The sequence below is a fragment of the Malaclemys terrapin genome, chromosome 9 (assembly GCF_027887155.1).
Source record: "Malaclemys terrapin pileata isolate rMalTer1 chromosome 9, rMalTer1.hap1, whole genome shotgun sequence".
Lineage (NCBI taxonomy): Eukaryota > Metazoa > Chordata > Testudines > Emydidae > Malaclemys > Malaclemys terrapin.
Window position 1 is genome coordinate 97,206,999 of NC_071513.1, and position 26,385 is coordinate 97,233,383.

The 26,385-nt window shown below is 44.4% G+C and overlaps 1 protein-coding gene across 3 annotated transcripts in view; it reads right to left on the reverse strand.

Moving 5' to 3' along the window:
- Positions 1-6,181: 6,181 nt before the first annotated feature.
- The window catches only part of LAMP3 (lysosomal associated membrane protein 3), a 39,280-nt gene continuing 19,076 nt past the window's right edge, over positions 6,182-26,385 (reverse strand). For 2 of the 3 annotated variants that reach the window (XM_054040798.1, XM_054040797.1), the window contains exons 4-7: positions 22,208-22,265; positions 20,283-20,447; positions 12,040-12,200; positions 8,516-8,605 (exon numbers count right to left, since the gene is read on the reverse strand). In XM_054040798.1, the coding sequence (XP_053896773.1) occupies positions 12,061-12,200; positions 20,283-20,447; positions 22,208-22,265 (363 nt within the window). In that variant the 3' untranslated portion in view covers positions 8,516-8,605; positions 12,040-12,060. Of the gene's footprint in view, positions 8,606-12,039; positions 12,201-20,282; positions 20,448-22,207; positions 22,266-26,385 lie in introns of all 3 variants that reach the window. The other variant, XM_054040799.1, reaches the window with a different exon arrangement.

Here is a 26,385-nt window from a genome sequence, read left to right on the forward strand (position 1 = left end):
GAGCATCCCAGAGCCATGCATTGCTCCTCCGGGGCCCAGCCACCCCCAGGCTGGCAGCTGGGGTCAGAATGCAGGACTGAACTCCCAGGGCTGGCCTTGATGGGTCAAAACCCAGCCAGCCCCAGTACCTGACCATAGGGTGACCAGATGTCCCGATTTTATAGGGACAGTCCCGCTTTTTGGGTCTTTTTCCTATATAGGCTCCTATTAACCTCCAGCCCCATCCCGATTTTTCACATTTGCTGTCTGGTCACCCTACCTGACAACCAAGAGAGTGCCTGACCCACACTTAAGAGCTGGGTTCCCTAAAGAGATCAGTGCCCCGTTAGGAACCAAACTACAGGGGTGGTGGGCGCTGAGCCATTTGGAAAATCGGGCTGTGAGTGCTGAGCCCTTGGAAATCTGACCCTGCCCAATCACCGTGAAGGCTTTCAGATTTGGAGAGAGTTCAGACCCAGTCTTGATCCAAATTGCAGCCCTGACCCCGTTTCTCTATTAAACACTGGATTTTCTGCAGCTAAAACTAGGCCTTGGTGCCAGGCCACTTGGCTGTTCCGAGTGCCGTCAGGCAGATTAGCATTAAGTACTCTGCCACTTCTCAGGTAATTTTTTCCCACACCATAAAAATCAAATTTGTTTTTCTCAGTTACTTGCTATGAGTAATTCACCTGTAGTTTCAGTGAGCATCTGAAATACATCTAAAATCTCTACCTTCCTAGTATTTATTTATATTGCAGTAGTGCTCAAAATACATGTTAGGTGCTCTCCAAACACAGAGGAAGATGGATCCTGACCCAAAGAGCCTACCTGCCATTAACTAACCAGACATAATGGCACTAAAACACCTGGTTGTTCAGGTTTCTGCTGTAATAATTTGCATTGTGGGTGATCCAGGGAAGCTGCATCAGCTTTGGGAATTTTTATGGTCCCGCAGACAGGACCCCAAAGGAGGACCAGAGCCGTGGCTATGTAGCTGAGATTATTTGACCAATCTATCTGTCAAGGCGGTTAATTTGAGCATACGTTTATTTTATTCTCTTTAAAACACAGTGCTTTGTACCACATTATATTGCCTTAGAAAATCCCGAGACAGATCTTTCATCATGTTTTTAATTTGCCTCTGAACACTAGAGGGCAGCATTTTATTAAGTTTACCATAAGTGGGTTTTAGTCCACAAAAACTTATACCCAAATAAATTTGTTAGTCTCTTCTAAGGTGCCACATGGACTCCTCGTTGTTTTTGCTGATACAGACTAACACGGCTACCACTCTGAAACAAGTTAAATATATATTACAAAGCCCGAGTTATAGGTGGGTGAAGTACAGAATATATTTTTAATCATAAAAATAATGTCAATGGCAGGCTAGTTTATTTTGCATTTCTTTGCTGCATGGATTAATTACTGCATCATCCCAGCATGTTTTTAAGTTATAACAAAATAAAGCATATTATGGGGCCTGTCTGCTCCATGACAACCCCGGCTGGCACTGCTTGCCTCCATTTTCTTCCCTCAGGTTGATCTCCTCTGTTTTGTGCTGCAGATGTGGCTTAGCCCTCTGGCCAAGGGAGAAACTTCCAGGGAAGCAAAAGTCCATCTAAGGAGTCCCAGGCAAACAAAAAAGGTTCCTCTGCCCCTTAGGACTTTTCTTCAGCCTGCCTTCTGTGCCCTGTTCCCAGCCCCTGTTGGGCTACCTTGAAAGTCTTCTCTCCTGTTCTGGTATAGAGCCCTGGGTCCCCAGGCCTTCCTGGCCTCCTGTAGACCTGGCCTCAGGGCCTTCCATAGGAAGCTACCTATTCCCTGTAGTTCCACACCCACACTGATTTGCATGATTCGCAAACTTTGCCACCCCAGTGTTTCCCCCCTTTTTCAGCTCATTTATGAATATGTTGAACAGAACTGGTCCCAGTACGGATCTTTGGGGGAACCCTGCTATTTTCCTCTCTCTACTGTGAAAACAGACTGTTTATCCCCATCCTTTGTTTCCTATATTTTAACCAGTTATTGATCCATGAAAGAACCTTCCCTCTTATCCCATGACTCCTTCCTTTTCTTAAGACCATTTGGTGTGGGATCTTGTCAAAGGCTTTCTGAAGGTCCAGATACACTATATCCACTGGATCACCTTTGTCCTCGTGTTTGTTGGTAACCTCAATTCTAATAGAATGGTGAGGCATGATTTCCCTTTACAAAAGCCATGTGGACTCTTTCCCAACATATTGTGTTCATCTATATGGCTGATAATTCTGTTCTTTAATATAGTTTCAATCAATTTGCCTGGTACTGAAGTCTGGCTTACCTGCCTGTAATTGATATGATTGCCTCTGGAGCCATTTTTAAAAAATCAGTTTACAATTGACACATCAGTCTGGGACAATTCCTCAGATTTATCACCTACAAAGAATGGCTCAGATGTGGCAATCTCCCTCACCGCCTCTGCAGTGAAGACCAATGAAAAGCATTCATTTAGCTTCTCTGCTGCAGTCCTAAATGCTTCTTTAGTAACTCAATCATCCAATGGCCCCAGTCATTGTTTGACAGACTTCCTGCATCTGATGTACTTTAAAACAAAAATGCTGTTAGTGTGTCTTTTGCTAGTTGCTCTTCAAATTCTTTTTTGGCCTGCTTAATTATATTTTTACACTTGACTTGCCAGAGTTATGTTCCTTTCTCTTTTCCCCAGTGGGATTGAACTTCCAATTTTTAAAGGATGTCTTTTTGGCTCTGTCTCTTTTACACTGTTGTTTAGCCATGGTGCTGGTTTTTTTGGACCTCGTCTTGTTTTTTTATTTTTTTTTTATTTGCAGTATACATATGAGTTTGAGCCTCTGTTATGGTGTTTTTAAAAAGGTTCCATGCAGCTTGCAAGCAATTCGCTCTTGTGACTGTTCTTTTAATTTCCATTTAACAAGCATCCCCATTTTTGTGTTGTTCCCCTTTTAAAAGTTAAATGCTGCTGTGGTCGGTCTCTTTGGTATTTCCCCCCCTACAAGGATGTTAAATGTAATTACATTATGGTCACTATTACTGAGTGGTTCAGCTATAGTGAAGCTCCTATGCGCCACTTAGGACTAAATCAAGAATTATCTCTCCCTTGCTGGGTTCCAGGACTAGCACCTGGCATTGGCCACTGTCAGAAGACAGGTTACTGGGTTAGATGGACTTTTGATCACACTCAGTATGGCCGTTCTTATGTCCTTATGCTCCAAGCAGCAGTCATTAATAGCTTAAAGTCTCAATTAAGCTGTCACCTGACCCTTAGTCCTGCCCCCTCAGGCTGGAAGCAGCTAATTAATTATGGCACAGGTGTGGCTGGCCCAGTTCCCCTTAAAGGAAACAGTCTCCCTGAGACCCCAAGAAATTGTGCATGTACTGAAGTTGAAAGTGGAAAATAGTAAAATTACAATGTAAATAATTTTTAAACGCCCACAGTGTGCTTACCACTATATATGACACAGATAAGGACATAGTTGCAGAACCAAAGGTTTTATAATCTAGATAGAATTGGGAGAATTAAGCGGGGGGGAAGTTTGGCATATTTAGAGAGTTGGATGAGATTAATAAGGAAAGTCCAAATACTAGTCCCCTCTTCCCACACACACACACACACATTCATATGTGTAGACTGTGAGCAGCATAATTCATTTGAACTTTGAATACATTTTCCTCAAGAAGAGGAGAGATACTAAAACTTGTCATGTCATGACAGGATAGACAGTATTAGAACTATTAAAATACTGGTCAGCCCCATATGCATTATACGTTAGAAATTTAAGGGAAATAGGAAAGTCCCTGCAAAGATGTGTGCCAAAACCACATTTCTGTGTCCCTGATCTGTATGGACTTTGATTTTCATGTTAAAAGCTTCCTGTTTTTCCACAACCTTATAGTGTTCTTTGTGAAAGACAGGAGAGTAAATGCAACCTATTCATTTTAAATTTCTTTTTAAATAAACAGTGAAGTAAGCATCTGAACAGATGAGACAATAACGTTTTTTAGAATGCTCAGGTGTGAGGATCAGGAAGTTACATGTGGTGTGGTGAAGGAAGGGGCCAGTAGAGAAAGGGAAGTGTGAGCTCTTGGGTGTTTTGTGGCTGGCTGGGAAAGCACGGCTACCAACAGAGTTGTTCCTGTGGCCCAACATGCCTGCAGCAAAAGTACGTCACTGCATCACTGACAATGATCTGCAGAGACCACTGACCTGAGGAAGGCTGAGAGTAAGAGAGTGGAGGACCCGCAAGAAATCCTTTATGTAATCGCTTTTGGCATAGACCATATTTCTTGTACATTAGCATAATGATTTTTTGTTATATGATTAAATACAATTCCATTCAAGTATTCATCTGTGTGGATCCCACTGTATGTATGCATGCGTGCCGTGTGCATGAGATTGAAATCTTTGCATAGCTGTGTCCGTTGGACCTATGTTCTGCATGTCTCCCCTCCCCAGCCTAGGGCTTAAACCATGCATCAGTACCCTGTCCCTGCCCATGGCAGCAAGACAGATCCAGGCTGTGCCTGCTTGCTACCCTTAACACATTCACCAAACCTAGTTTTATCTAGCTAGATAAAACACTAGATTCCTCCCCCCTTTGCTTTTTTTCCCTTCTTTAACAAAAAAATCCCCCAAGCCCCTATTTTTCTCTCATCACTCTGCACCAAAACCACTCACATGACAGATTTGAAGCATTTGGGCTTCAACCATGTCTGCTTTGTGACAGCCTCATTCCGCTTACAGATGATCATAGCCCTTGTTTAGTTGTCTCAGCGAGAGCCATGTGCCTGACTATTGCTTCATCTACCATTTGTTCTCCTTAAAATGAGGAAAATCTAGAGACATCCAGCTAACATATCATCTGGAGCAACCTAAAAGGACTACTTCAGACTCAGAAGAACAGACATCAAACTCCCAGATGGGAGCTTCTACCTCTAAATCCCAGTTTGTGTCAGCATCCCCAGCTGCTGAGAAGTGACTCTCAAGGCCAGTACCAGTAAGAAGTCTGATCTGGCACCTACAGGCCATGAAGCAGCCACCAAAGACAGCTCAGCACTGATAGTTGTCCAAAGACAAGGTAGATCAGACCACTAGATCATATATGGTTACTGGCACCAGTCTTCCTCCCCTGAAAAAGGAAAAGTCGAGAGGCTGAAGAAGAGCTATTCACCTTCACTTTCCTTCAGAGATCTGAGCACAAAGCCCTCTCTTACTACAGGGGTTCAACTTCTGGCTCAGTGCTGAAGAGCACTAAGAATATTCCTGTCCCTGCGTCCAGTACGGATTTGTCAACCCTGAAAATGGCAGTGTGGACATTGGAGCTGGCACCAACAATCAAGCACTAATGGTTCTGGCTGACCTATTGCTGATAGAAGTTACCTCCTCTAGTACCTTTATCTAGCACTGACTCCAACATCCAAGGTCATAGTACTCACATTACCTCACAGATTGGCACTGCCCTTAGAGGAGATTTATTCCTCCTCCCACTCTGCTGACCAAATCATCTCCCCTTATGGCCATGACTCAGCAGTCTCAGTCTTGGGATGGCCTTGCCAGGCAATCTGAAGGCCTAGTGGTCAAGTTACAGTCTACCATCCCTAATGCTCCCCAGGTTCCTCTGGTCAGGCAGAGCCTCAGGGGAAAAGCGGGGAGGGGTCCCAGCCCAGGAACCTAGGGGGAAGGGGGAAAGGGAATCTCTAGCTGGTACAACTGCCCAGCTTCCCCTGGGCCACTTCCTCCCCAGCCCATTCTCTCCTGAGTTTGGGGCATGGTCATGGCACTCAGCTTCCCTCTCAGCAGAGGATCGCTCCCACAGCCTAAATAGTTAAAACAGTCAGTTGGGTCTTCCCAGCTCACTTTCCAGTGTCCACTTAGCAGGGATGGAAAAAAAAGGGGTCAGGCCCTTGGCCTCCCAGTTGAGACTTACCCAATCCAGACTCTTCCCCTGTAGATCCCTCTGTCCTAGAGGCTTCAACTAGCCTCTCCTTCCCACTCCCCCTTCTTGCCTCTCAGAGTCTCCTTTTAAGCAGGACCACCATTTGGAGCATGCTTTGCAGCTGCTGAGGGGCAGGGCCTTCTTGGCCCAGTACTGCCCATGACTCCTTTAGTCTTAGTGAGGGGTCTGTAAGCCCCATCACAATGTAACACAGCATTCAACAGATGCAACAAATTCACAAAACACACATATTTAAAATGACTGAAAACAATCTTTATTACAGAAACTCCAACAGTAGAAAAGTACAGAGCCTACACGATTTTCATAACTAAGTAATTATGTTGGGACCCATTGATAATGGCAGGATAACAGTTAAGGAGGTAAGTCAATAAGCTAATGGTGTCTGTATTCTCAAGAAGTGCATTTAAATCTCCCACCCCTCTCCTTGCAGCACTTCGCAGCCAATTTTTAGACTGGGCTTTATTTGCCCTTTGTGGAGAAATAAGGGACAGAAGGAAATAAAGCTTTGCACTATAATCTTATTGGCTTTTTGGCTAAGAATAAGTATAGGATTGGTATATGTGATATGCCCTTTCTTGTTAGGTTGTATGTTGCATTTTCAGTAGGATGTAGTACATGATCTAGGCTGTGATTTTCAGTGGAGCCTAAGGGAGTTAGGGATTTTAGCAGGGTGTTTTTGTATCTAGTTTCTATGATCCTACATTGTGTGCGAGATGTTGGACAAGTGGCGGATTTTGTAAGGAACAACTATGGCGAGAAGGAGCGGGGCCACGAGGTTAGGTAGCATTGTCAGCGTTGATCATCCATACAGATGAGCAAAAGCAAATAGTAGAAGAAATGGATGGTGTTAATAGTGGTATTAGTGTGACAGCATGTCTAATATACAGAATATTATATGGTAAGATCTTAAAAATCCCACTGTATGTTCCTCCTTTGCAACCTGTACTTTGTAGGGAATATTTCCTCAAACAGAACATTTAGCAACAAAACCCTGCAACCAAGAGCCACTAAATCTGTAGATTTCCCCCCTCTGAAGCTGGAAGCTCCTAAGAACAACATTATATGAACAATTTCTCAGAAGATAAGCCACCCACCAAATAGTAAGCTAAATTCTGGCAGGAAATGAGCATGAGCACCTGCCAAAAAATTGCATGTAGCAACTCAGGCAGCAAGTTTGCTGCCTATTCTTACTCCCCATAAAACTCAACACTTCCTGACCAAGCAATTTCCCCATCTACATCTCTACTGCCATTTGTTCATGCTTCTTGAAAACATCTGTTCATGGGATTGGGCAGACAGGGTGTTACTGCTTGTCAGAGAATGGGTTCACATTGAGGGTCAGATCCTCAGCAGCTGTAAAGCAGTGAAGGTCCATTGGCTCCTCAGCTGGTGTAAAAATCACTGTATCTGCACTGGCTTTATAAATGCTCCAATGGCTTCAATAAAGCTTTGCTGATTTTACACCAGCTATGGATCTGGCCCTCTAGCTGCATTTGCATTGTACACTGCACCAGTGCTAATTAGTACAAATCTATTATTTTACTCATTGCATGGGAAAGGATCGCATTTAGCTTTAAAAAAATAAAATAAAAAAGACCTTTCCCTTCCCCCACACACACCAGGAAAAAACAAGATACACATGAACTCAAACGTTATTCACCACTAACTGTTTGATTTATAATTCTAATCCAAAATATGCAATAGAATGTATTTATTTTGCATCATGCATAAAAATGGCACAGGGCACTGCACAATGAAACACAGTTAAATTATTAGTAATTAAGAGTGAATAGATCTCTTTTTAACTGGGTATCAAATGTTAAAAGACTGAATAGTAAGAGTTTCCCAGGCAAGGAGCATAACAAGAAAATGCTCTGGTTCCCATTGATACAAGATTTAAAACTGGACAGATGAGGAAACCCAACATTTGAGATTCTAACAAAGGGCTAGGAACATACAAGAAAGGAGATCAGTTAAATACGCTGGGCTGCAGCTAGTCAAGACCTTCATTGTGAATAAAACAAACAAATTTTATATGTGCAAAACTTTAAAAGGACCCAGTCAGAAAAGTTTACGACCTGATCCTGTGAGATGCTGCATTCCTTCAGCAGCCCTCAGGATTATGCCCTTAAAATGCCAGTAACATGCTGAGAGAGTAATAGTTACATTGCATGTTCTTTGTAAATTCAGTTTTCAAATTTATGCTCTTCCTTATATTAATCCATTTCCTACGTATAATCCATAAACTGTGTTGTAAAAACAAACAGTTGAATTGAAATAGGCCACTAAAAATCCTCTCTAAACACAAATGAACTGTATTAAAACTGTTCCCCTTCTTCTCAGTTGCAGGTAGCTCAATAAAATGACCAGGTACTTGATTTCATAACTAGACACACATACTCTGGCATTTTACATTGTTCTAACAGTGTTATTAGAAGAAAAATTATGGCAGACTTGAAATTCTAAAATCTTTTCATGAAATGCTTCTCATTATTTATATGAGATTATTTTGATCTGCTAGATTCTCTGGTACGCAGACGATTTACGCTTAAGGCAGATCGCGCAGAGGATGAGTGCCAGGATGCCGGCGATAAAGATCACAAAGAAGCCAATCGCAGGAAAAATGATGTTGAAGTCAGCTGTGCACTCCTCCACTAGAAAGGGAAAAAATATGTTGGGTAAAATTTAGTGATGCCGACACTGACTGAATCTTTCAGCCCTTCAGGAAGTGATCTTTGAATACTGGAATATTAGAATCATTTGATCAGTTGCAGTCGTTTGAAAGGACCATATCTCTTCTGCTTATTATGCTACTTTACAATGATATCCAAATACCTCTCCTTTTGCTGACTGGTTTTAAATTTAGTTTGATGCTTTTGTGGACTTGAGGGTGCTGCATAATAGTCTTTCATTTTTACAGTCAAACTGAGAGAACATTTCTGGTAATGCACTGTTACTTTCATAGACAGATTTTAAGGCCAGAATGAATCATGATGATCATCTAGTCTGACCTCCTGCATAACACAGGCCAGCCCCACATCACAGCATCCATGTGGAGGGAATTTTTTTCCTCTACTGTGTAAGTGAGTAAGCAATTAATGGTTTAACTAAGCAGTAGTAAAATATCAAAACAGCTTTTAAACTTTAAACAAAATGGGCCAGATATTGATTTGAGTTACCCTGGTGAAAATCCAGAGTGAGTCCACTGCAGTAAATGAAGTTACTCCAGATTTATGCTATTACTTAACTGATATAAAATATTGGCCCAATGTTATCAATTTATTATTGCATTTTTTTCCAACTAAACTAAGTGATGAAGAATTCCTTATACAGCACATTTTTCTAGGCTCCCATCCTGCAGTCCTTATCCAGGAAAAACTCCCACTCACAGCAAAACTTACCTCATTATCGTTATTAGTAGGGAGGATTTTTACTGTTCTCATATTTTATTCTACTTTCTCATTTTAAAATATTTTCATATTTAGTTTCTCCTCACTTCGCAGGGTTTTGTCGCAGCGGGTCAGGTTTTTTGGTTTTTGTATGTTTGTCTTTTAAACTTTGTAAATCTTTTGTAAGATGAAGATTTAAATCAACCAAACAACCCCACTTTAAAATCACCTAAAAATCAATTACTGTATATCTCTCTCAATCACCTGATTAGTAGGAAACAGAGACCAAAGCGTTACATACAGCATGCTTTAAAATTAATCTAAATTATCTCCATGTGCAGATCCAGCACCTCCGTTTACAAGCATGAAATTCCTCCTTGTGCAGAGGGCCTACACACCATTTAAGTCCCACAAGAACCTTCAAAATATAGCTTAAGTGGGTCTTCATTTGTTCATAGACCTTTGTGGGCCCTCTGCAGTCGACACCATTTAATATTAAATATTCACTGATGGTGTGTTTTTAATAACCCTAGTGTCTTCCTATTAGGGTTACCATTCATCCGGATTTACCCGGACATGTCCTCCTTTTTGTGCTAAAAATAGCGTCCGGGGGGAATTTGTAAAGCACTCACAATGTCCGGGATTTCCCCCTCCCCCGGCACAGCAGAGTGAGCGGCTGGGAGGGCTGCAGGAAAGTCCCGGGCTGGACTCCGGAGCAGCTGGAGAGGAGCTCCGCCCTGCATTCTGAGCAAGTGTCTCAGCACAAAGTGCAGCCCTCCCCTTTTGCAACTGGGAGCGGTTTCTGCCATGCAGGGTAGCAAAACGGGAGCGAGAGCACTTTGTGCTGATACAAGGGCAGCTCTCCCCTGCAACCCGGTCCGGATCAGGGACCGGGTTTTGTTGTGCAGGGCCAGGGACCGGGTTTTGTTGTGCTGGGGAGCTCAGCCACGTGTCCGGCTCGCACAGAGCCCAACACCCTGTTCTGAGCAGCAGGGTAAGGGGGGCAGGAGAAGGGGTAGGGAGGTTCTGGAGGGGGCAGTCAAGAAACGGGGGGGGCTTTTGGGGGGGAGTGGAGAAAGTTTTGGGCAGTCAGGGTACAGGTAGGGGGTAGGGTCCTGGTGGGCAGTTGGGGGGGGGTCTTAGGAGGGGGCAGTTAGGGGACAAGGAACAGGGAGTCTTAGGTAGGGGGTGGGGTTCTGGAGGGCAGTTAGGAGCAGGGGTCCCAGGAGGGGGCAGTCAGGGGACAAGGAGCGGGGGGGGTAGGGGGTTGGGAGTTCTGGGGGGGGCTGTCAGGGGGCAGGAGTGCGGAGAGGGATCGGAGCAGTCAGGGGACAGGGAGCAGAGGGGTTTAGATGGGTTGGGAGTTCGGGGGGGGGGCTGTCAGGGGGTGGGGAGTGGTTGGATGGGGCGTGGGAGTCCCAGGGGTCTGTCTGGGGGTGGGGGTGTGGATAAAGGTTGGGGCAGTCAGGGGACAAGAGGCAGGGAGGCTTAGATAGTCCTGGGGGGCAGTTAGGGGCAGGGGTCCCAGGAGGGGGTAGTCAGGGGACAAGGAACGGGGGGAGGGTTGGGAGGTCAGGGGGGGCGGGAAGTGGGAGGGGCAGGGGCGGGGCTAGGGCGGGGCTCCTCCCGTCCTCTTTTTTGCTCGCTGAAATATGGTAACCCTACTTCCTATACTTAGAATAGGAGAAAGCACAGTATCATCATTACCTCAGCATGGCAATTGTTGAGTTTTGTAGCAATCACTGTAAATATTCTGAATAGGAAGTGATTTTACTCATGAGCTCCCAAGAGAAAATGTCTTGAATATTGGTCTCATTGGATCCCCGAACCCACCTGAACTCACCCCTACCTCAACCTACACATGCACAGTAAAGTCTCATGACACTAGCCCATGTTTTCTGCCCTTCTGTATTAGATCTCTCTATGCTGTATTGTGACATAGGGTTAATACTGTCATGCTGTTTATAGCCACAGATGGCTCATTCTATCCCCCTGGAGCAGACATTTTAAAAGAAATCCACTGTCTTAGATATATTTCTTGTTCCTTATTCTGTTTTTTTTTTTCAATGGAAATAAAGCTCCTAAGAAAATAGAAAATTATCCAGCATTTAAAATCTGCCTCTGGAGTGGGCATCAAAGCAGCCCGATCTGTCTGTGAAAGTGCTACACCACTAATATGTATATCACATTGCCACAGCAGGACCTATCACTCTGTTTCGCCAACGGAATTAGTAGGAAAGAGCAGAGATTAGTATAATACTAGCCCTAATACTCATAAGGTGAGTGTGCACATTTTTGTGGAGGGAAGCAGAGGCAACCTGTCCATCCATGAGGATACTTGTCCCAGAGCTTCTGCACACATGGCTTCCCATAGGAGCATCACTGAGCACTGGTTCTACAGAATCTCCTGTGAATATAGACTTAGTCCTGTGAGAGAGTGTCTTGCATGCCTAATAATCGACCATCTCCTTAGACCCTAACAGCATATCCCTAGACTCATCCCGTTATCATTTCTTCTGTCTTCTAAGCACCCATAATTTTGTTGGCTCTTTTTCAGGAACACAATAGATCTTAAGTGTTACCTCTTGAACATATTGCATTAAACACATGGCCTCATCCCATTAAAAAATATAGCTCTTTGACTATAGGTTTGACAACTGGAAGCCAAGATTCCCAAGGCCTCTATACTTGCTACGCACATTTTGAAGTGTGTGGGCAATTCAGATGCGTTCATATCCTCTATTTGGCTTTCTTCTCGAAATTAGCCCCAAGACAAGCACAATGACAAACAATCCCAGGGTGCTCAGGCCCAATGCAATAGGGATTGTTCTCCTGTTTCTGTCAAGAGAGCATTCTTCCTCTGCAATTAAAGTTAGAATATAGAGTATGCATTAGATCAAAACAACACACTCCTAGAATACATGCCGATGCAGATACTTTTAGAACATAGCTACTGGGGACAACCCAGAATTCTATGTCATTGCTGAACTCAGTATGATTTTCTTTATGGAGGGATCACATCTCACAAAAACATACTTGCCTACATGGAAATAGCTACATTCCTTGTGGCGAATCTATTCTGCTTTATCACATACACATTCGGAAAAAAATCTGTTGATACACATTTAGGGCTTGAACCTGTGGAGCACTCCATGGATACAGTGCAAGGTTAAAAATAATGAGCAAGACTGGGATCCGACATGAAGGAGAACCTCTGCTGTGCAGCTTTCAGTTACTCCTGCCTAATAGTCTGCCTGGTGCGAAGGTTCCGGCTCTCTTGAGACATCTAGGTAGACTTATGTAGTGCTGGGGAGGAGCCGGTGGTCGTGGTACACGTAGGTACCAATGACATAGGGAGGGATAGGAGAGAGGTCCGGGAGGCCAATATTAGGCTGCTTGGTAAGAGATTGAAGTCCAGGACCTCCATGGTAGCAATCTCTGAAATGCTTCCAGTTCCATGCACATGGCCAGTTAGACAGGCAGAACCGCAGGGTCTCAATGCATGGATGAGATGATGGTGTAGGGAGGAGGGTTTTAGATTTATTAGGACATGGGGAGGGATAGCTCAGTGGTTTGAGCATTGGCCTGCTAAACCCAGGGTTGTAAGTTCAATCCTTGAGGGGGCCACTTAGGGATCTGGGGCAAAATCAGTACTTGGTCCTGCTAGTGAAGGCAGGGGGCTGGATTCAATGACCTTTCAAGGTCCCTTCCAGTTCTAGGAGATGGGAGAGCTCCATTACTTAATTTATGCGGAAACTTTTGCAAAGGGGGAGCCTATACAGGAAGGATGGGCTCCACTGAAACCAAAATGGAACCAGATTGCTCGCACTTAACATTAAAAAGGTCCCAGAGCAGTTTTTAAACTAAGGGCTGGGGGAAAGCCGATAGGTGCGGAGGAGCACATGGTTTGGACAGAGACATCCTTTAGGGAGGATCTATTAATGGAGATTCTCTATGTCCTAGAAAGAGGAGAGGATGGAAGATGATAAAATACAGGTAGGATCTGATGAGAAACCGTCAAATGAAAAAAAAGTCCCTTTCAATTACATCATATAATGGCAGACAGCTAAAAAGTAGCAAGTTTTAAAAGTGCTTATATACCAATGCTAGAAGTCTAAATAATAAGATGGATGAACTAGAGTGCCTCATATTAAATTAGGATATTGATATAACAGGCATCACAGAAATTTGGTAGAATGAGGATAATCAATGGGACACAGTAATACCAGGGTACAAAATATATCGGAAGGACAGAACAGGTTGTGCTGGTGGGGGAGTGGCACTATATGTGAAAGAAAGCATAGAATCAAATGAAGTAAAAATCTTAAATGAACCAAACTGTACCATAGAATCTTTATGGATAGTAATTCCATGCTCTAATAATAAGAATACAGCAGTAGGGATATATTACTGACCACCTGACCAGAATGGTGAAGTGACTGAAATGCTCTGGGAGATTAGAGAGGCTAGTAAAATAAAAAACTCAATTATAATGGGGGATTTCAACTATCCCTATATTCACTGGGCACATGTCATCTTAGGACGGAATGCAGAGATACAGTTTCTCGACAGCTTAAATGACCGCTTCTTGGAGCAGCTAGTCCTGGAACCCACCAGAGGAGAGGCAATTCTGGATTTAGTACTAAGTGGAGCACAGCATCTGGTCCAAGAGGTGAATATAGCTGGACCTCTTGGTAATAGTGACCATAATATAATTAAATTTAATATCCCTGTGGCGGGGAAAACACCACAGTGTCCCAACACTGTAGCATTTAATTTCAGAAAGGGGAACTTCACAAAAATGAGAAGGCTAGTTAAACAGAAATTAAAAGGTACAGCACCAAAGGTGAAATCCCTGCAAGCTGCATGGAAACTTTTTAAAGACACCATAACAGAGGCTCAACTTAAATGTATCCCCCAAATTAAAACACCCAGTAAGAGAACCAAAAAAGAGCCACCGTTGCTAAACAACAAAGTAAAAGAAGCAGTGAGAGGCAAAAAGGCATCCTTTAAAAAGTAGAAGTTAAATCCTAGTGAGGAAAATAGAAAGGAGCATAAACTCTGGCAAATGAAGTGTAAAAATATAATTAGGAAGGCCAAAAAAGAATTTGAAGAACAGCTAGCCAAAGACTCAAAAAGTAATAGCAAAAAAAAAAAATGTTAAGTACATCAGAAGCAGGAAGCCTGCTAAACAACCAGTGGGGCCACTGGACGATCGAGATGCTAAAGAGCACTCAAGGACAATAAGGCCATTGCGGAGAAACTAAATTAATTCTTTACATCAGTCTTCACAGTTGAGGATGTGAGGGATATTCCCAAACCTGAGCCCTTCTTTTTAGGTGACAAATCTGAGGAACTGTCCCAGATTGAGGTGTCATTAGAGGAGGTTTTGGAACAAATTGATAAACTATACAGTAATAAGTCACCAGGACCAGATGGTATTCACCCAGGAATTCTGAAGGAACTCAAATGTGAAATTGCAGAACTACTAACTGTAGGCTGTAATCTATCATTTAACTCAGCTTCTGTACCAAATGACTGGAGGATAGCTAATGTGACGCCAATTTTTAAAAAGGGCTCCAGAGGTGATCCCGGCAATTAAAGGCTGGTAAGCCTGACTTCAGTACTGGGCAAACTGGTTGAAACGATAGTAAAGAACAAAATTGTCAGACACATAGATTAACATAATTTGTTAGCGAAGAGTCAACATTGTTTTTTGTAAAGGGAAATCATGCCTCACCAATCTACTAGAATTCTTTGAGGGGGTCAACAAGCATGTGAACATATAGTGTACTTAAATTTTCAGAAAGTGAATATAGTGTACTTAAATTTTCAGAAAGCCTTTGACAAGGTCCCTCACTAAGCAAAGTAAATAGTCATGGGCTAAGAGGGAAGGTTCTCTCATGGATTGGTAACTGGTTAAAAGATAGGAAACAAACAATCAGAATAAATGGTTAGTTTTCAGAATGGAGAGAGGTTAAATAGTGGTGTCCCCCAGGGGTTTGTACTGGGACCAGTCCTATTCAACATATTCATAAATGATCTGGGAAAAAGGATAAACAGTGAGGTGGCAACATTTGTAGATGATACAAAACTACTCAAGATAGTTAAGTCCCAGGCAGACTGTGAAGAGCTACAAAAGGATCTCTCAAAACTGAGCAACAAAATGGCAGATGAAATTCAATGTTGATAAATGCAAAGTAATGCACATTGGAAAACATAATCCCAACTATACATATAAAATGATGGGGTCTAAATTAGCTGTTACCACTCAAGAAAGAGATCTTGAAGTCATTGTGGATAGTTCTCTGAAAACATCCACTCAAAATGCAGCGGAAGTCAAAAAAGCGAACAGAATGTTGGGAATCATTAAGAAAGGGATAGATAATAAGACAGAAAATATCATATTGCCTCTATATAAATCCATGGTACGCCCACATCTTGAATACTGCATGCAGATGTGGTCACTCCATATCAAAAAGGATATATTGGAATTGGAAAAGGTTCAGAAAAGGCAACAAAAATGATTAGGGGCATGGAACAGCTGCCGTATGATGAGAGATTAACAAAATTTAGACTTTTCAGCTTGGAAAAGAGATGACTAATGGGGGATATGATAGAGGTCTATAAAATCATGACTGGTGTGGAGAAAGTAAATAAAGAAGTGCTATTTACTCCTTCTCATAACACAAGAATTAGGAGTCACCACATGAAATTAATGGGCAGCAGGTTTAAAACAAACAAAAGAAAGTATTTCTTCACACAACGCACAGTCAACCTGTGGAGTTCCTTGACAGAGGATGTTGTGAAGGCCAAGACACTAACCGCGTTCAAAAAAGAACTAGATAAATGCATGGAAGATAGGTCCATAAGTGGCTATTAGCAAGGATGGGCAGGAATGGTGTCCCTAGCCTCTGTTTGCCAAAAGCTGGGAATGGGCGACGGGATGGATCACTTGATGGTGACCTGTTCTGTTCATTCTGTCTGGGGCACCTGGCAATTGGCCACTGTCAGAAGACAGTATACTGGGCTAGATGGACCTTTGGTCTGACCTAGCATGGCCGTTCTTATGTTCTTATGTCTGGCCAAAGAAGGGAGTCCATAGCCAAGCACTTCATTAGCATGATAAGGATCACACCTAAATCCATATCTCCTCAAACCTACAAATTCTCCATCCACAGAATCCCATATTTAACTCTGAACACCTGCGAGTGAGGAGGTTGGGGGTGGGAGGTGAGAGTTTTGGATGTAGGACAGAGGATTATGCCTAATACTGATTCTACTTGGAGTCATACATTAGCATCCACTGTCATGGAGGCTAGAGCACAATAGCCCATCACAGAAGGACTTGCAGTATCAAGATCTTAGATGATAGATCCATTTACTAATTAAATAATATTTGGGAAATTTATTATATATCTAATGGGACTCCAGAGGCTTTTGTAGGCAAGTAAGGTATATCTTTTAAATGTGCCTAAATATTAACTCCAAACATACCTTTTACCTGTAAAGAAGGGAGACAAATCCTGAAGTCCTTAGTCAGTCCCTAAATAGGCAAAACTCCTATTGAAATCAGTGAGAGTTTTGCCTGATTAAGGACTTAGGGATTGGGTTCAATGGGAGGTTGGCCTGAGGAAGAACTGAATAAAGACAGCAAAATTTAGGACATTTACTTGAATAGGACTTAAGGATCCAGCTCATTTAAACTTGCACTACAGTCAGAACAACATTAGAGATGAGAGGATAGTCTGAGTTTCACCATTGCCCAATGCTAGCAACTGCAGGAAACTGTTCATAGATCCACCTGATCTTAATGCACGAGCCTCACTCAGTGCTCCAGAGAAAGGCCTCTTATGTGATGCTTTGAGTAGTTTCCTCTGATCAATTAAATCCTTTACATATGATCACGATTCACGAATCATCACAGCTCAGCAGCCAATCCAATTTATACCCAAAATATGCTAATGTCCAAGTAACTTTCTTCCACTGTGACTTATGCCTAATGCCTTGGGCACAGCAGGAAGGTCAGATGTTGACTGTCCTCCAAGAAAGATAAAGTCTCTCCATGTCTGTGACATACAATACTAAATCATAGAGTGTTAGTAAAACTGTCTGATTCCTTTTCCTGCTGTTAATCTGATCTTCAATTCTTTTTAACCTCCTGTTCTGCATTGCTACAGGTTGTGGTGAGCTGCGGGTTGGTTCAATCTTCTCAGCAGAGGGGAATCTTTACATCAGCAGCATGTAACTAACCTGGAGCATATTCTGGAGTATAAAATGTCATCTATAACTCCAGAACTACCACACTGCTTACCCCACTCCTGATCCAGTTCTTACCTAGCTCAGTGGTTTCACCTAGTGCTGGGTGCTGCTTTTTTAAAAAGTAAGTCTTTGGTGAATTCAGGACTGTAGTAAAGCTACACAGCTTCTGTAATCTGCATTCAAACTCTCCACAAGTCTGCAGATGTCTGGATCAGGGATGTTGGTTTGGGGGCAACTTTGGGTTGTGAGCACTGAGAACTATTTCCAGTATATGGAAGTGTGATTCAAAAGTAACTTTTAGGGGTTTCCAAACAACACTAGAACAAGCCAAACTCCTCCCGGATGTAACTCCATTGTGGCTTATACAAAACCATAAGTATCTTGAAACTCACTGTCATTGCTGTTGGTGTTTTCTTTCTTCCTTTTTTTTTTTTTTTTTTTTAAATAAGCAAATCTGGTGCAATGGAAGTGAAACTGCACTGTCTCAGAGACGTGACGTAAGAAGGCCATTTGTGTGGCTGCTTTATAGAACCAGCTTTCACTGGGGATTTTTCATTCATCATCTGCATACAGAACAGTATGTAACTTTCTCATAACTGTTTCTTGGTCATTGGGGGAATTCTTTTAACCAAAGTTACCTGCCTTCTGGCCTTTTGGCTAAGATACAATATAACATCATTTTGGAGACATCCTTGATTAGCAGGCTATCTCCTGTTATAGGAAGACAGATTATGTGATCTAATAGACCTTTTATATTTGTTACCACTGGAGATGGGGCCATACCAAAATCCCAACTCTGAATAAACTCATTCTTTTGGGAAGTTCAGATATGAATTTGGAGACCAACTATGATCCACATTAGCTCAGTTTTGTTGTATGGAAAAAACCTTTGTGAGAATGTGTTTACGTTAAAACAAATGCCAAATAAATCTTGCAAATTCAGCTTAAATTTTAAGAACTTTTAAAAATATGTATGGGGGAAAATGTGAAGAAGATGATGTCATAGGGAACTGCAGGAGGTCTATGGAGAACCCAGTATAGTAAATGTAGTGAAGTCCCAATCACTTCATTGGACAGGGCATGTTGTTAGGATGATGGAAGACACACCAAACAAGGCATTTCTTGGAAGGACATCCTTGTGGTGTCCAACCTCATGGCTAATAAGGAGAAGATGGAGGGATAACAGTGAGCAAAGTCTAAGAGCTTTTAATATGAATTACCCTCAACTGGAAAAATATGCCCTTGACAGAAAGAGATGGGGACAAATTGTGAGAGTGGCCAAGGTTCTCCATAGTCTACAGAGCCAGGAAGCAGTAGTAGAGAAAAACACACAGTTTCCTGTGTACTAGCCTGCCTGGAGGAGAAGGAGCTGAAATGCTGAACTAGCAAAGGAAGAACAACAATTTAGTTTTAACAAAGTCAAAGGAGAGAATTAGACAGGGAAGGGGAATCAAGGAAATGATCTTTTGAAAGAACCATAGAATATCAGGGTTGGAAGGGACCTCAGAAGTTCATCTAGTCCAACCCCCTGCTCAAAGCAGGTCCAATCCCAAGACAGATTTTTGCCCCAGATCCCTAAGTGGCCCTCTCAAGGATTGAACTCACAACCCTGGGTTCAACAGGCCAATGCGCAAACCACTGAGCTATCCCTCCCCTCCCAAAGCAAGTAGAATATCAGAGGGCAAAGGAAGAGCTATGCACCTTTTCTTTTAATGTGTGTTAATGGCGGAGAAATGAGAAATCTGCTTGACTACTTAGGTTCGGGTATGGTGCCATGACCATAGAATATGAGCACCTTATATGAATTAAAAGCACAAGACAATATTGATCATCCTGTCTCTTTCTTCCGAGTGGGTAGCACTAAGCTACTTGACTGGCTTGTGTTTGCGTGTCTGTATGCAAGAGGAACTTGTTCAAGGAAAGCCAACTTGAAGAGATGAGCTTTGCATTTAATGCTGAATATAAGCAGGCTGATGGTCATTCTTGCTGGACCTTTTCTGATAGTGAGTTCCATAGTCTCTAGGTCCAGACCCACTAACAGTTCCATCTCCTGCATGCCACAGCTGTTCCCTACTGGAAGGCAGTTTCATCATTCCAGTGAAGTGTAGCTGTTGTGGGAGATCATGGTTCTAAAGGGACAGATGTTCTCCCAGGTAGCTAGTCCCAGAGACAGCTTTGACAACAGAGACCTTGAATTGGACTCTGTATACAATGGACTAGAGGACAGGAAGCCAATGCAATGGTTGTAAATACACTTCCAGTAGCACTGGGAAAGCAAGAGGAGGTGGGGGATAGAACGGTCACTGAGAGACAGGTAGGGTCAGGGATGGTGAGTTTTTAAGGATGAAGGGAAATAGAGCATGTTTATAGGCAGAGGGAAAGGAGCCAAAAGTCATGGAGAAGCTTTCTGTTTCATGCCCTGGCCTGAAATATGACTGGGAGAGACCGATGACATCAGCAGCTGACAGATGGAAACACTGGGGAAGCAGTTTGCCTTAGAGAGCCATTACTTTACATTGATTTTCCACATATTTAACGGAGCCACCATATTTCCAGCCTGCCAGCCCACAATGAGAAAAGCCTCCTTGCTATATTAATAATACTGAAATGCTGCCCAGTTGCAAATTTTTAGCTCCTGGAGCCACAAAATAAGCCTGGATGAGCTAACTCTCTAACGTACCTTTCCCAAACTGGTCACCAACAATGGCAAAGGCTTGGAGTTGGGTGTTAACAGTGAGCAGCTGGAAGTTGTCTGCCAGGTTCACCATCTGTTTGCTGAGACACTTAAATGAATTCCCCATCGTAGCTGTAAACAGCTGCTTGCTTGTAACATTGTGCCATGAACCTGGAGGCCACAAAGAGAGAGACACAAATAGGAATAGACAATAACTCTATGGAAACATTTCTGAGGTTGAGTGGTGGCTGATTCTGAAGAGCCTTTGTCCCCAATGTTTTGGGAGGGCAGTAGGCACTTCTGTGGGTGCACATTGGAACAGTCTTTGTATCACAATGTTTATCAGCCCCAAATATTTTTTTAATAGCTGCTTTAATGGGCAGACCTTGGGAAGATGAGAGTTTGGGATGGGTTTGGAAAGCACACAACAATTCACATGCTTCTTCAAACCTTACCTGAAATCCTCGAGTCTGCAAAACTGGGATGAAAATGTCACAAGAATTAGCCTTTATGCCAGGTCTCCAGTCCTGTCACTTCCAGCCACAGATGCCAATCAATTCTCTCACAGGATTTTGGGACTTCTCGTGCTGATTGCTGAATAAACCGTTTCCCAGCACTACAGAACTTTATAAAAAGGTTTGGCTCCAGTTTGATTCAAGAAGTGAGCGATGTGTCAGGCATGATTGGTTCTCATGTTTTACCACCCAGTTGGTCTATCCCTAGTTTTAATGTGCTGCATGCAACTTTTTGCAAGACATGGGGAAGCTCTTTGAAAATTGGCACTGAGGGTACCCCTTAGATAGGCATCTCCTTTGGGCCTGCTCCTTCTTTCCCGTTCAGTGTTATTAATCAGAAGTAGCTCCATTAAAGTCAATGGAATTCTCATACATGAGAAGAGAATCAGGTACATAAACTCAGATCCTGAAAGCCATGTAGACACCTAACTCCCATTTAAATAAATACCTTTGAGGATCTGGGCCATAGTGTCCAGCACTATCAGGACACCCCTGCTTGAGTGATTACTTTAGTTTCATTCTTCTTCTGTTGGCCAGAGAGTAACAAGCATGAATCAGAAGACTAATGAATAACATGTGGGTCAAAACATACGTAAAATTAATAATAGGGAAAATATATAATGATGGTGCAGGATTCATCACTTTGACCTAAATAGAATTCTCTCTAGTGTTGTTTTCCATGAGTTAGCACTTCAGATGTCACTTATTTATGTTAAAGCTGTGAGCACCAGGCCACTGTGAGAAAGAGAAAAACTTGGGTCTGTTGTGAAGATGGGTCAGAGACAAAATTACAGCTCTTGACACCAAGGGTTATTAAAAAAGTGTTTGGGTTAGGATCCAAATTTTAAAATTGGTTCTTATATTTACATTGGGCCAAACCAACATGCCTGACATGACCACTCCTACACTTTGGGGTGTTTGGAAGCTCTATCCAGATCTGAATTTCTGTGGCGTGTGCTTGTTTCTGGTTTATAAGTCACAACGTTTCTGGTTTATAAGTCACAAAGTTTCTCTCTGGGTGCAGATACAAAACTTTCCCAAAGCTGAGTGGTATTTGGATTTGGACCCTTCTCCAGTCTATATCAAGGACAGTTGAGAGGTATAGGAATGAGTTGGAGACACAAGTACGAAAAAAGAATTGTGATAAGTTAACTGCAACTTAGTCACATCTTTTTGATTTTTAAACCATAAAAGTTTAGGTGGAGGCTAATTTGAAAGAGTGACTAAAATACAGTAACCTATCAGCAAAATCACGGCTTTTAATTAAGGCAGCCTGAGTCTACCCCCAGATATGTAGACCCCCAGATATGTAGAAAACTGAAAATAACTGATAAGAAAAAAATCACAACAAAATTAAATCAAGAATGGTTTGGAAATGAAATTAACACCGTGAATATAAAATACACAAACACTTACCCATAGAGGGTATCTTTAAGCTGGCCTCAACTGTACTGATGTAATAGACTCTATCTTTCTGCAAAATAACAAATTAATATCGTTAGCTGCCATTGTGCCTTAATGTTTGTGAAATATAATACACAGTATACTGCGGGGCAGGGAAGACAAATCCAGCAAAATGGACTCAGGGAGGATATGAGAAGAAATAGTTATTGTCTCGCTAAACAAAGCAGGTGTTTTGTGGAAGAAACTTAAATTCCATTGCCCTGTGGAGCTTCAAGATTATTATTAATTTTCCAGATGCTTTACAAAAGCAAAAAGTCACAGGGCCAGGTTATCATCTGGTGTAATTTCAGTTCTATTGTTTTCAATGGATCTGTGCTGATTTATAATGATTGAGAGTCTGGCTAACAGTCCCGGCCCTGAAGAGTTTATGATTCAAGTTTGACCCATGAGGGTCATTAAAAATAAACTGAGGGTGAATGAGAAAAATTGGGCAAAGGTAGCAGTGACGAGATCACACAATTATTCAAGATTGGAACATATCAAAAAAATCCTCTCATCAGATCCTGAGAATCAACTCCCTCAACCAGCCCATAGGGACTTTATTTTAATATTCTGGTGCCAAACACCCTGCCATATACACTACAGCTAATGCTCAGTTCAGTTCAAGTGGATCATGTGGGTGTGATTTGCAGGTGTTGTATGTGAGTATAAGCCATATATATGCAGTGTTGTTCAGGGCCGGCTTTAGGAACTGTGGGGCCCGATTCGAATACTCGGCGGCGGTCAGGGTCTTCGGCGGCACTTTGGCGGCGGGGAGTCCTTCACTTGCCCCGGGTCTTCCGCGGCACTGAAGGACCGCCCCCGCCCCACTGCCAAATGCCGCTGAAGACCCGGAGTGAGTGAAGGACCCCCGGACGCCGAAGTGCCGCCAAAGACTCGGACCGCCGCCGGGTGAGCAAAAAAATTTAAAAGGCGCCTAAGGCGCGGGGCCCTCTTAGGCGCGTGCGCGGGGCCCTCTTAGGTGCGGGGCCTGATTCCGGGGAATCGGCCTAAAGCCAGTCCTGGTGTTGTTGAAACTGTGTTGGACCTAGGATATTAGAGACCAGGGCCGGCGCTTCCATTTAGACGACCTAGGGGTTGCCTAGGACACCAGGATTTGAGGGGGGGGCATTTTGACGGCCTTGGCGGCAATTCGGCGCTGGGGGGGTCCTTCCGCGCTCCGAGTCTTCAGCAGCAATTCTGCGGCGGGTCCTCCAATCGCTCCAGGACCCGCTGCCAAAGTGCCCCAAAGACTGGGAGCGCGGAAGGACCCCTCCGCCGCAGAATTGCCGATGACAACCGGGCCTAGGTTTGCCTAGGGCGCCAAAAACCCTGGTGCCGCTCCTGTTAGAGACACAAGATAGGCAAGGTAATATCTTTTATTGGACCAGCTGGTAAGAAAGACAAGCTTTATAGCTTACACAGAGCTGACCTGAAGAAGATCTGTGTAAGCACCAAACCTTGTCTCTCCCACCAACAGAAGTTGATCCAGTAAAAGATATTACCTAGCTCACCTTGTGTCCGTACGTTTCCATGTCATTTGTGGTAACCGCATGTTGGGGAGGGTTCCGCAAGTTTTTGTATTACACAAGTTAATAGGCACAAGATGAGACCTTTTATTTTTCTACCCTGTGTTCTGCTGTTATACTTGGAGGGAGAATCTCCACACTGCTCTCTTTAGTTGAATTTATGTATGACTTACACAGAGCTGAATGGCGGCTTTAAATCAGTCTCACAGCAGTTGCACTGCCCCAGCAGCAGCTCCTGGATTCAAGGTGCTTGGGACAGGAAGATGTCTGCAACAATTTGTGTATTTCCATTGTGAGTAGAGATCTCTTTCCAGTTTGGGTTTTGCTTACCTTCCATTCAGTGTAACAACAAATTTGAGGTGAAATCATATCGCAAAACAAGAGAGGAAACTGTAAGAGGAATGGTCCTTTCTGTAACTTGGGTAATTGCACACACCTCCCACAAGGCCAGGCTGAATTACCAGTGGCTTCAACCATAGGCACCTACTCCATGGGTGCTCCAGGGCTGGAGCACCCATGGGGAAAAATGAGTGGGTGCTCTGCACCCATCGGCAGCCAAGCTCCCCTCACCCTCCGCCCCACTTCCTCCCCCTCCCCTGAGTGGGCCACGTCCCCGCTCCTCCGCTTACCTCCCAGCGTTTCCCGGCTGGACGCCACCAAACAGCTGTTTGGCAGCGTTAACACACTCTGGGAAGGGGGGAAGGAGCGGGAACGTGGCGCACTCAGGGGAAGATGCGGGGCCGGGGTGGAGATTTGGGGAAGGAGTTGGAATAGGGGCAGGGAGGGGCGAAGTTGGGGTGGGGACTTTAGGGAAGAGGTTGGAATGGGGGCGGGGCAGGGGTGGGAAGAGGTGGGGCGAGGCCCCATGGAAGGGGTGGAGTGGGGGCAGGGCCGGGGATTGATGGGGGGGTTGAGCACCCACAGGAAAGAGGGGAAGTTGGCGCCTACAGCTTCAGCTACAGTCCTGTGTATGGAAGGACTGGAGGGTTAGACTGCTGGCTAATTGCCAGCTGGCAACTATTCTCCTCTTGTACTTCTCCTTCTCAAAGTAAGGAGAGTTTTAAGGCTCACAGGTTTCAACAACAATAATAGAAAATGTGTGAAACTCCATAGTCAGAAAAAGAGGAAAGAAGTTCTAATAATTATACCTTGCACTTTCTATAGCACTGAAGATTTCAAGCCCTTTACAAATGTCATTTACACCTCATCACACCTTTGTGGGGGAAATATTAGAATGCCTATTTTACAGATGGTTAAACCAAGAGGGCTAATGATTTGCACAAGATCACACAGTGATCCTAGGAATGTTGACTCCTAGTATCCCACTCTAACCACTATACTCCAGTGAGAAGCAGCTGTCAGTGAAGTTCCTGACCGACAAGTGTCCATATCACAAAAAAGTTGCCATCTCCATTAGCAACCTAGCATTCTGTCCAGACATGGGACCAATTCTACTCTGAGGAATAAAACATCTGTTCTTACTGAGCATATGGTGGGTACATTACAGGCCTTCCTGTTTTCAAACCCTGTGCAAGGACATCTGCCTGTGGCTTCATAGAAGCAGCTACTCATTTATCTGTCATCACATTTCAGCACTGCAGACATGTGACTTGAGGGTCTGATTCTGCTCTTGGCTACAGTGATGCAAATCAGGAGTGACTGGAGCTACACAAGTGTAGGGTTACCATATTTTGTGCCTCCAAATGGAGGACACTCCCCGGGGCCCCGGCCCCGCCCCCAGCCCCGCCCACGCCCACGCCCCAACTCCGCCCCCTCCCAAAGTCTCCGCCCCCTCCCCTGCTTCCCGCGAACATTTAATTCGCGGGAAGCCTGAAGCAGGTAAGGGGGGCGGGGGGAGGAGGCGCGGCCCAGGCTGGTCCCCCCGCGGCTCCAGCCTGGGTTGGCTCGGGCCTTGGGGTGCCGGCCCCGACCGACCACCCCCCGGCTCCCAGCCCCGCGGGCCCGGCGCACCCCCCGGGCTCCCCGACCCGGGCTCCCCGACCCCGGCGCACTCCCCGGCGCACTCCCCGGCTCCCCGACCCCGGCTCTCCGACCCCGGTGCACCCCCCGGCTCCCCGACCCGGGCTCCCGGCCCGGCGCACCCCCCGGCTCCCCGACCCGGGCTCCCGGCCCGGCGCACCCCCGACCCCGGCCCGGCTCCCGACTCCGCGGGCCCGGCCCGGCTCCCCGACCCGGCTCCGCGGGCCCGGACCGGCACCGCGCCCCCGGCTCCCGGCCCCGCGGGCCCGGCTCCCGGCCCGGACCCCGGCCCCGCGCCCAGCCCGGCCCGGCACCATGCCCCCGGCCCCGGACAAAGAGGCCCCGGCCGAGCCTCCCAATTTTCCCGGACATGCCCGGCTTTTGGGGATTTCCCCCCGGACGGGGATTTGAGCCCCCAAAAGCCGGACATGTCCGGGAAAATCCGGACGTATGGTAACCCTACACAAGTGTAAAACCAGTTTGCCTGTGACCAGAATAGTCCTTGAGAGTCTGAAGGTTGACCATACCAGACTGAAACTGTAGCAAACAGAGTTCTGATCAGCTCATATTTCAAAGTCCTGACACTCTTGTGAGAGCTTATCTTTAAGTGAAGGATAGATTGTGCAATGCTGTGCCATTAAT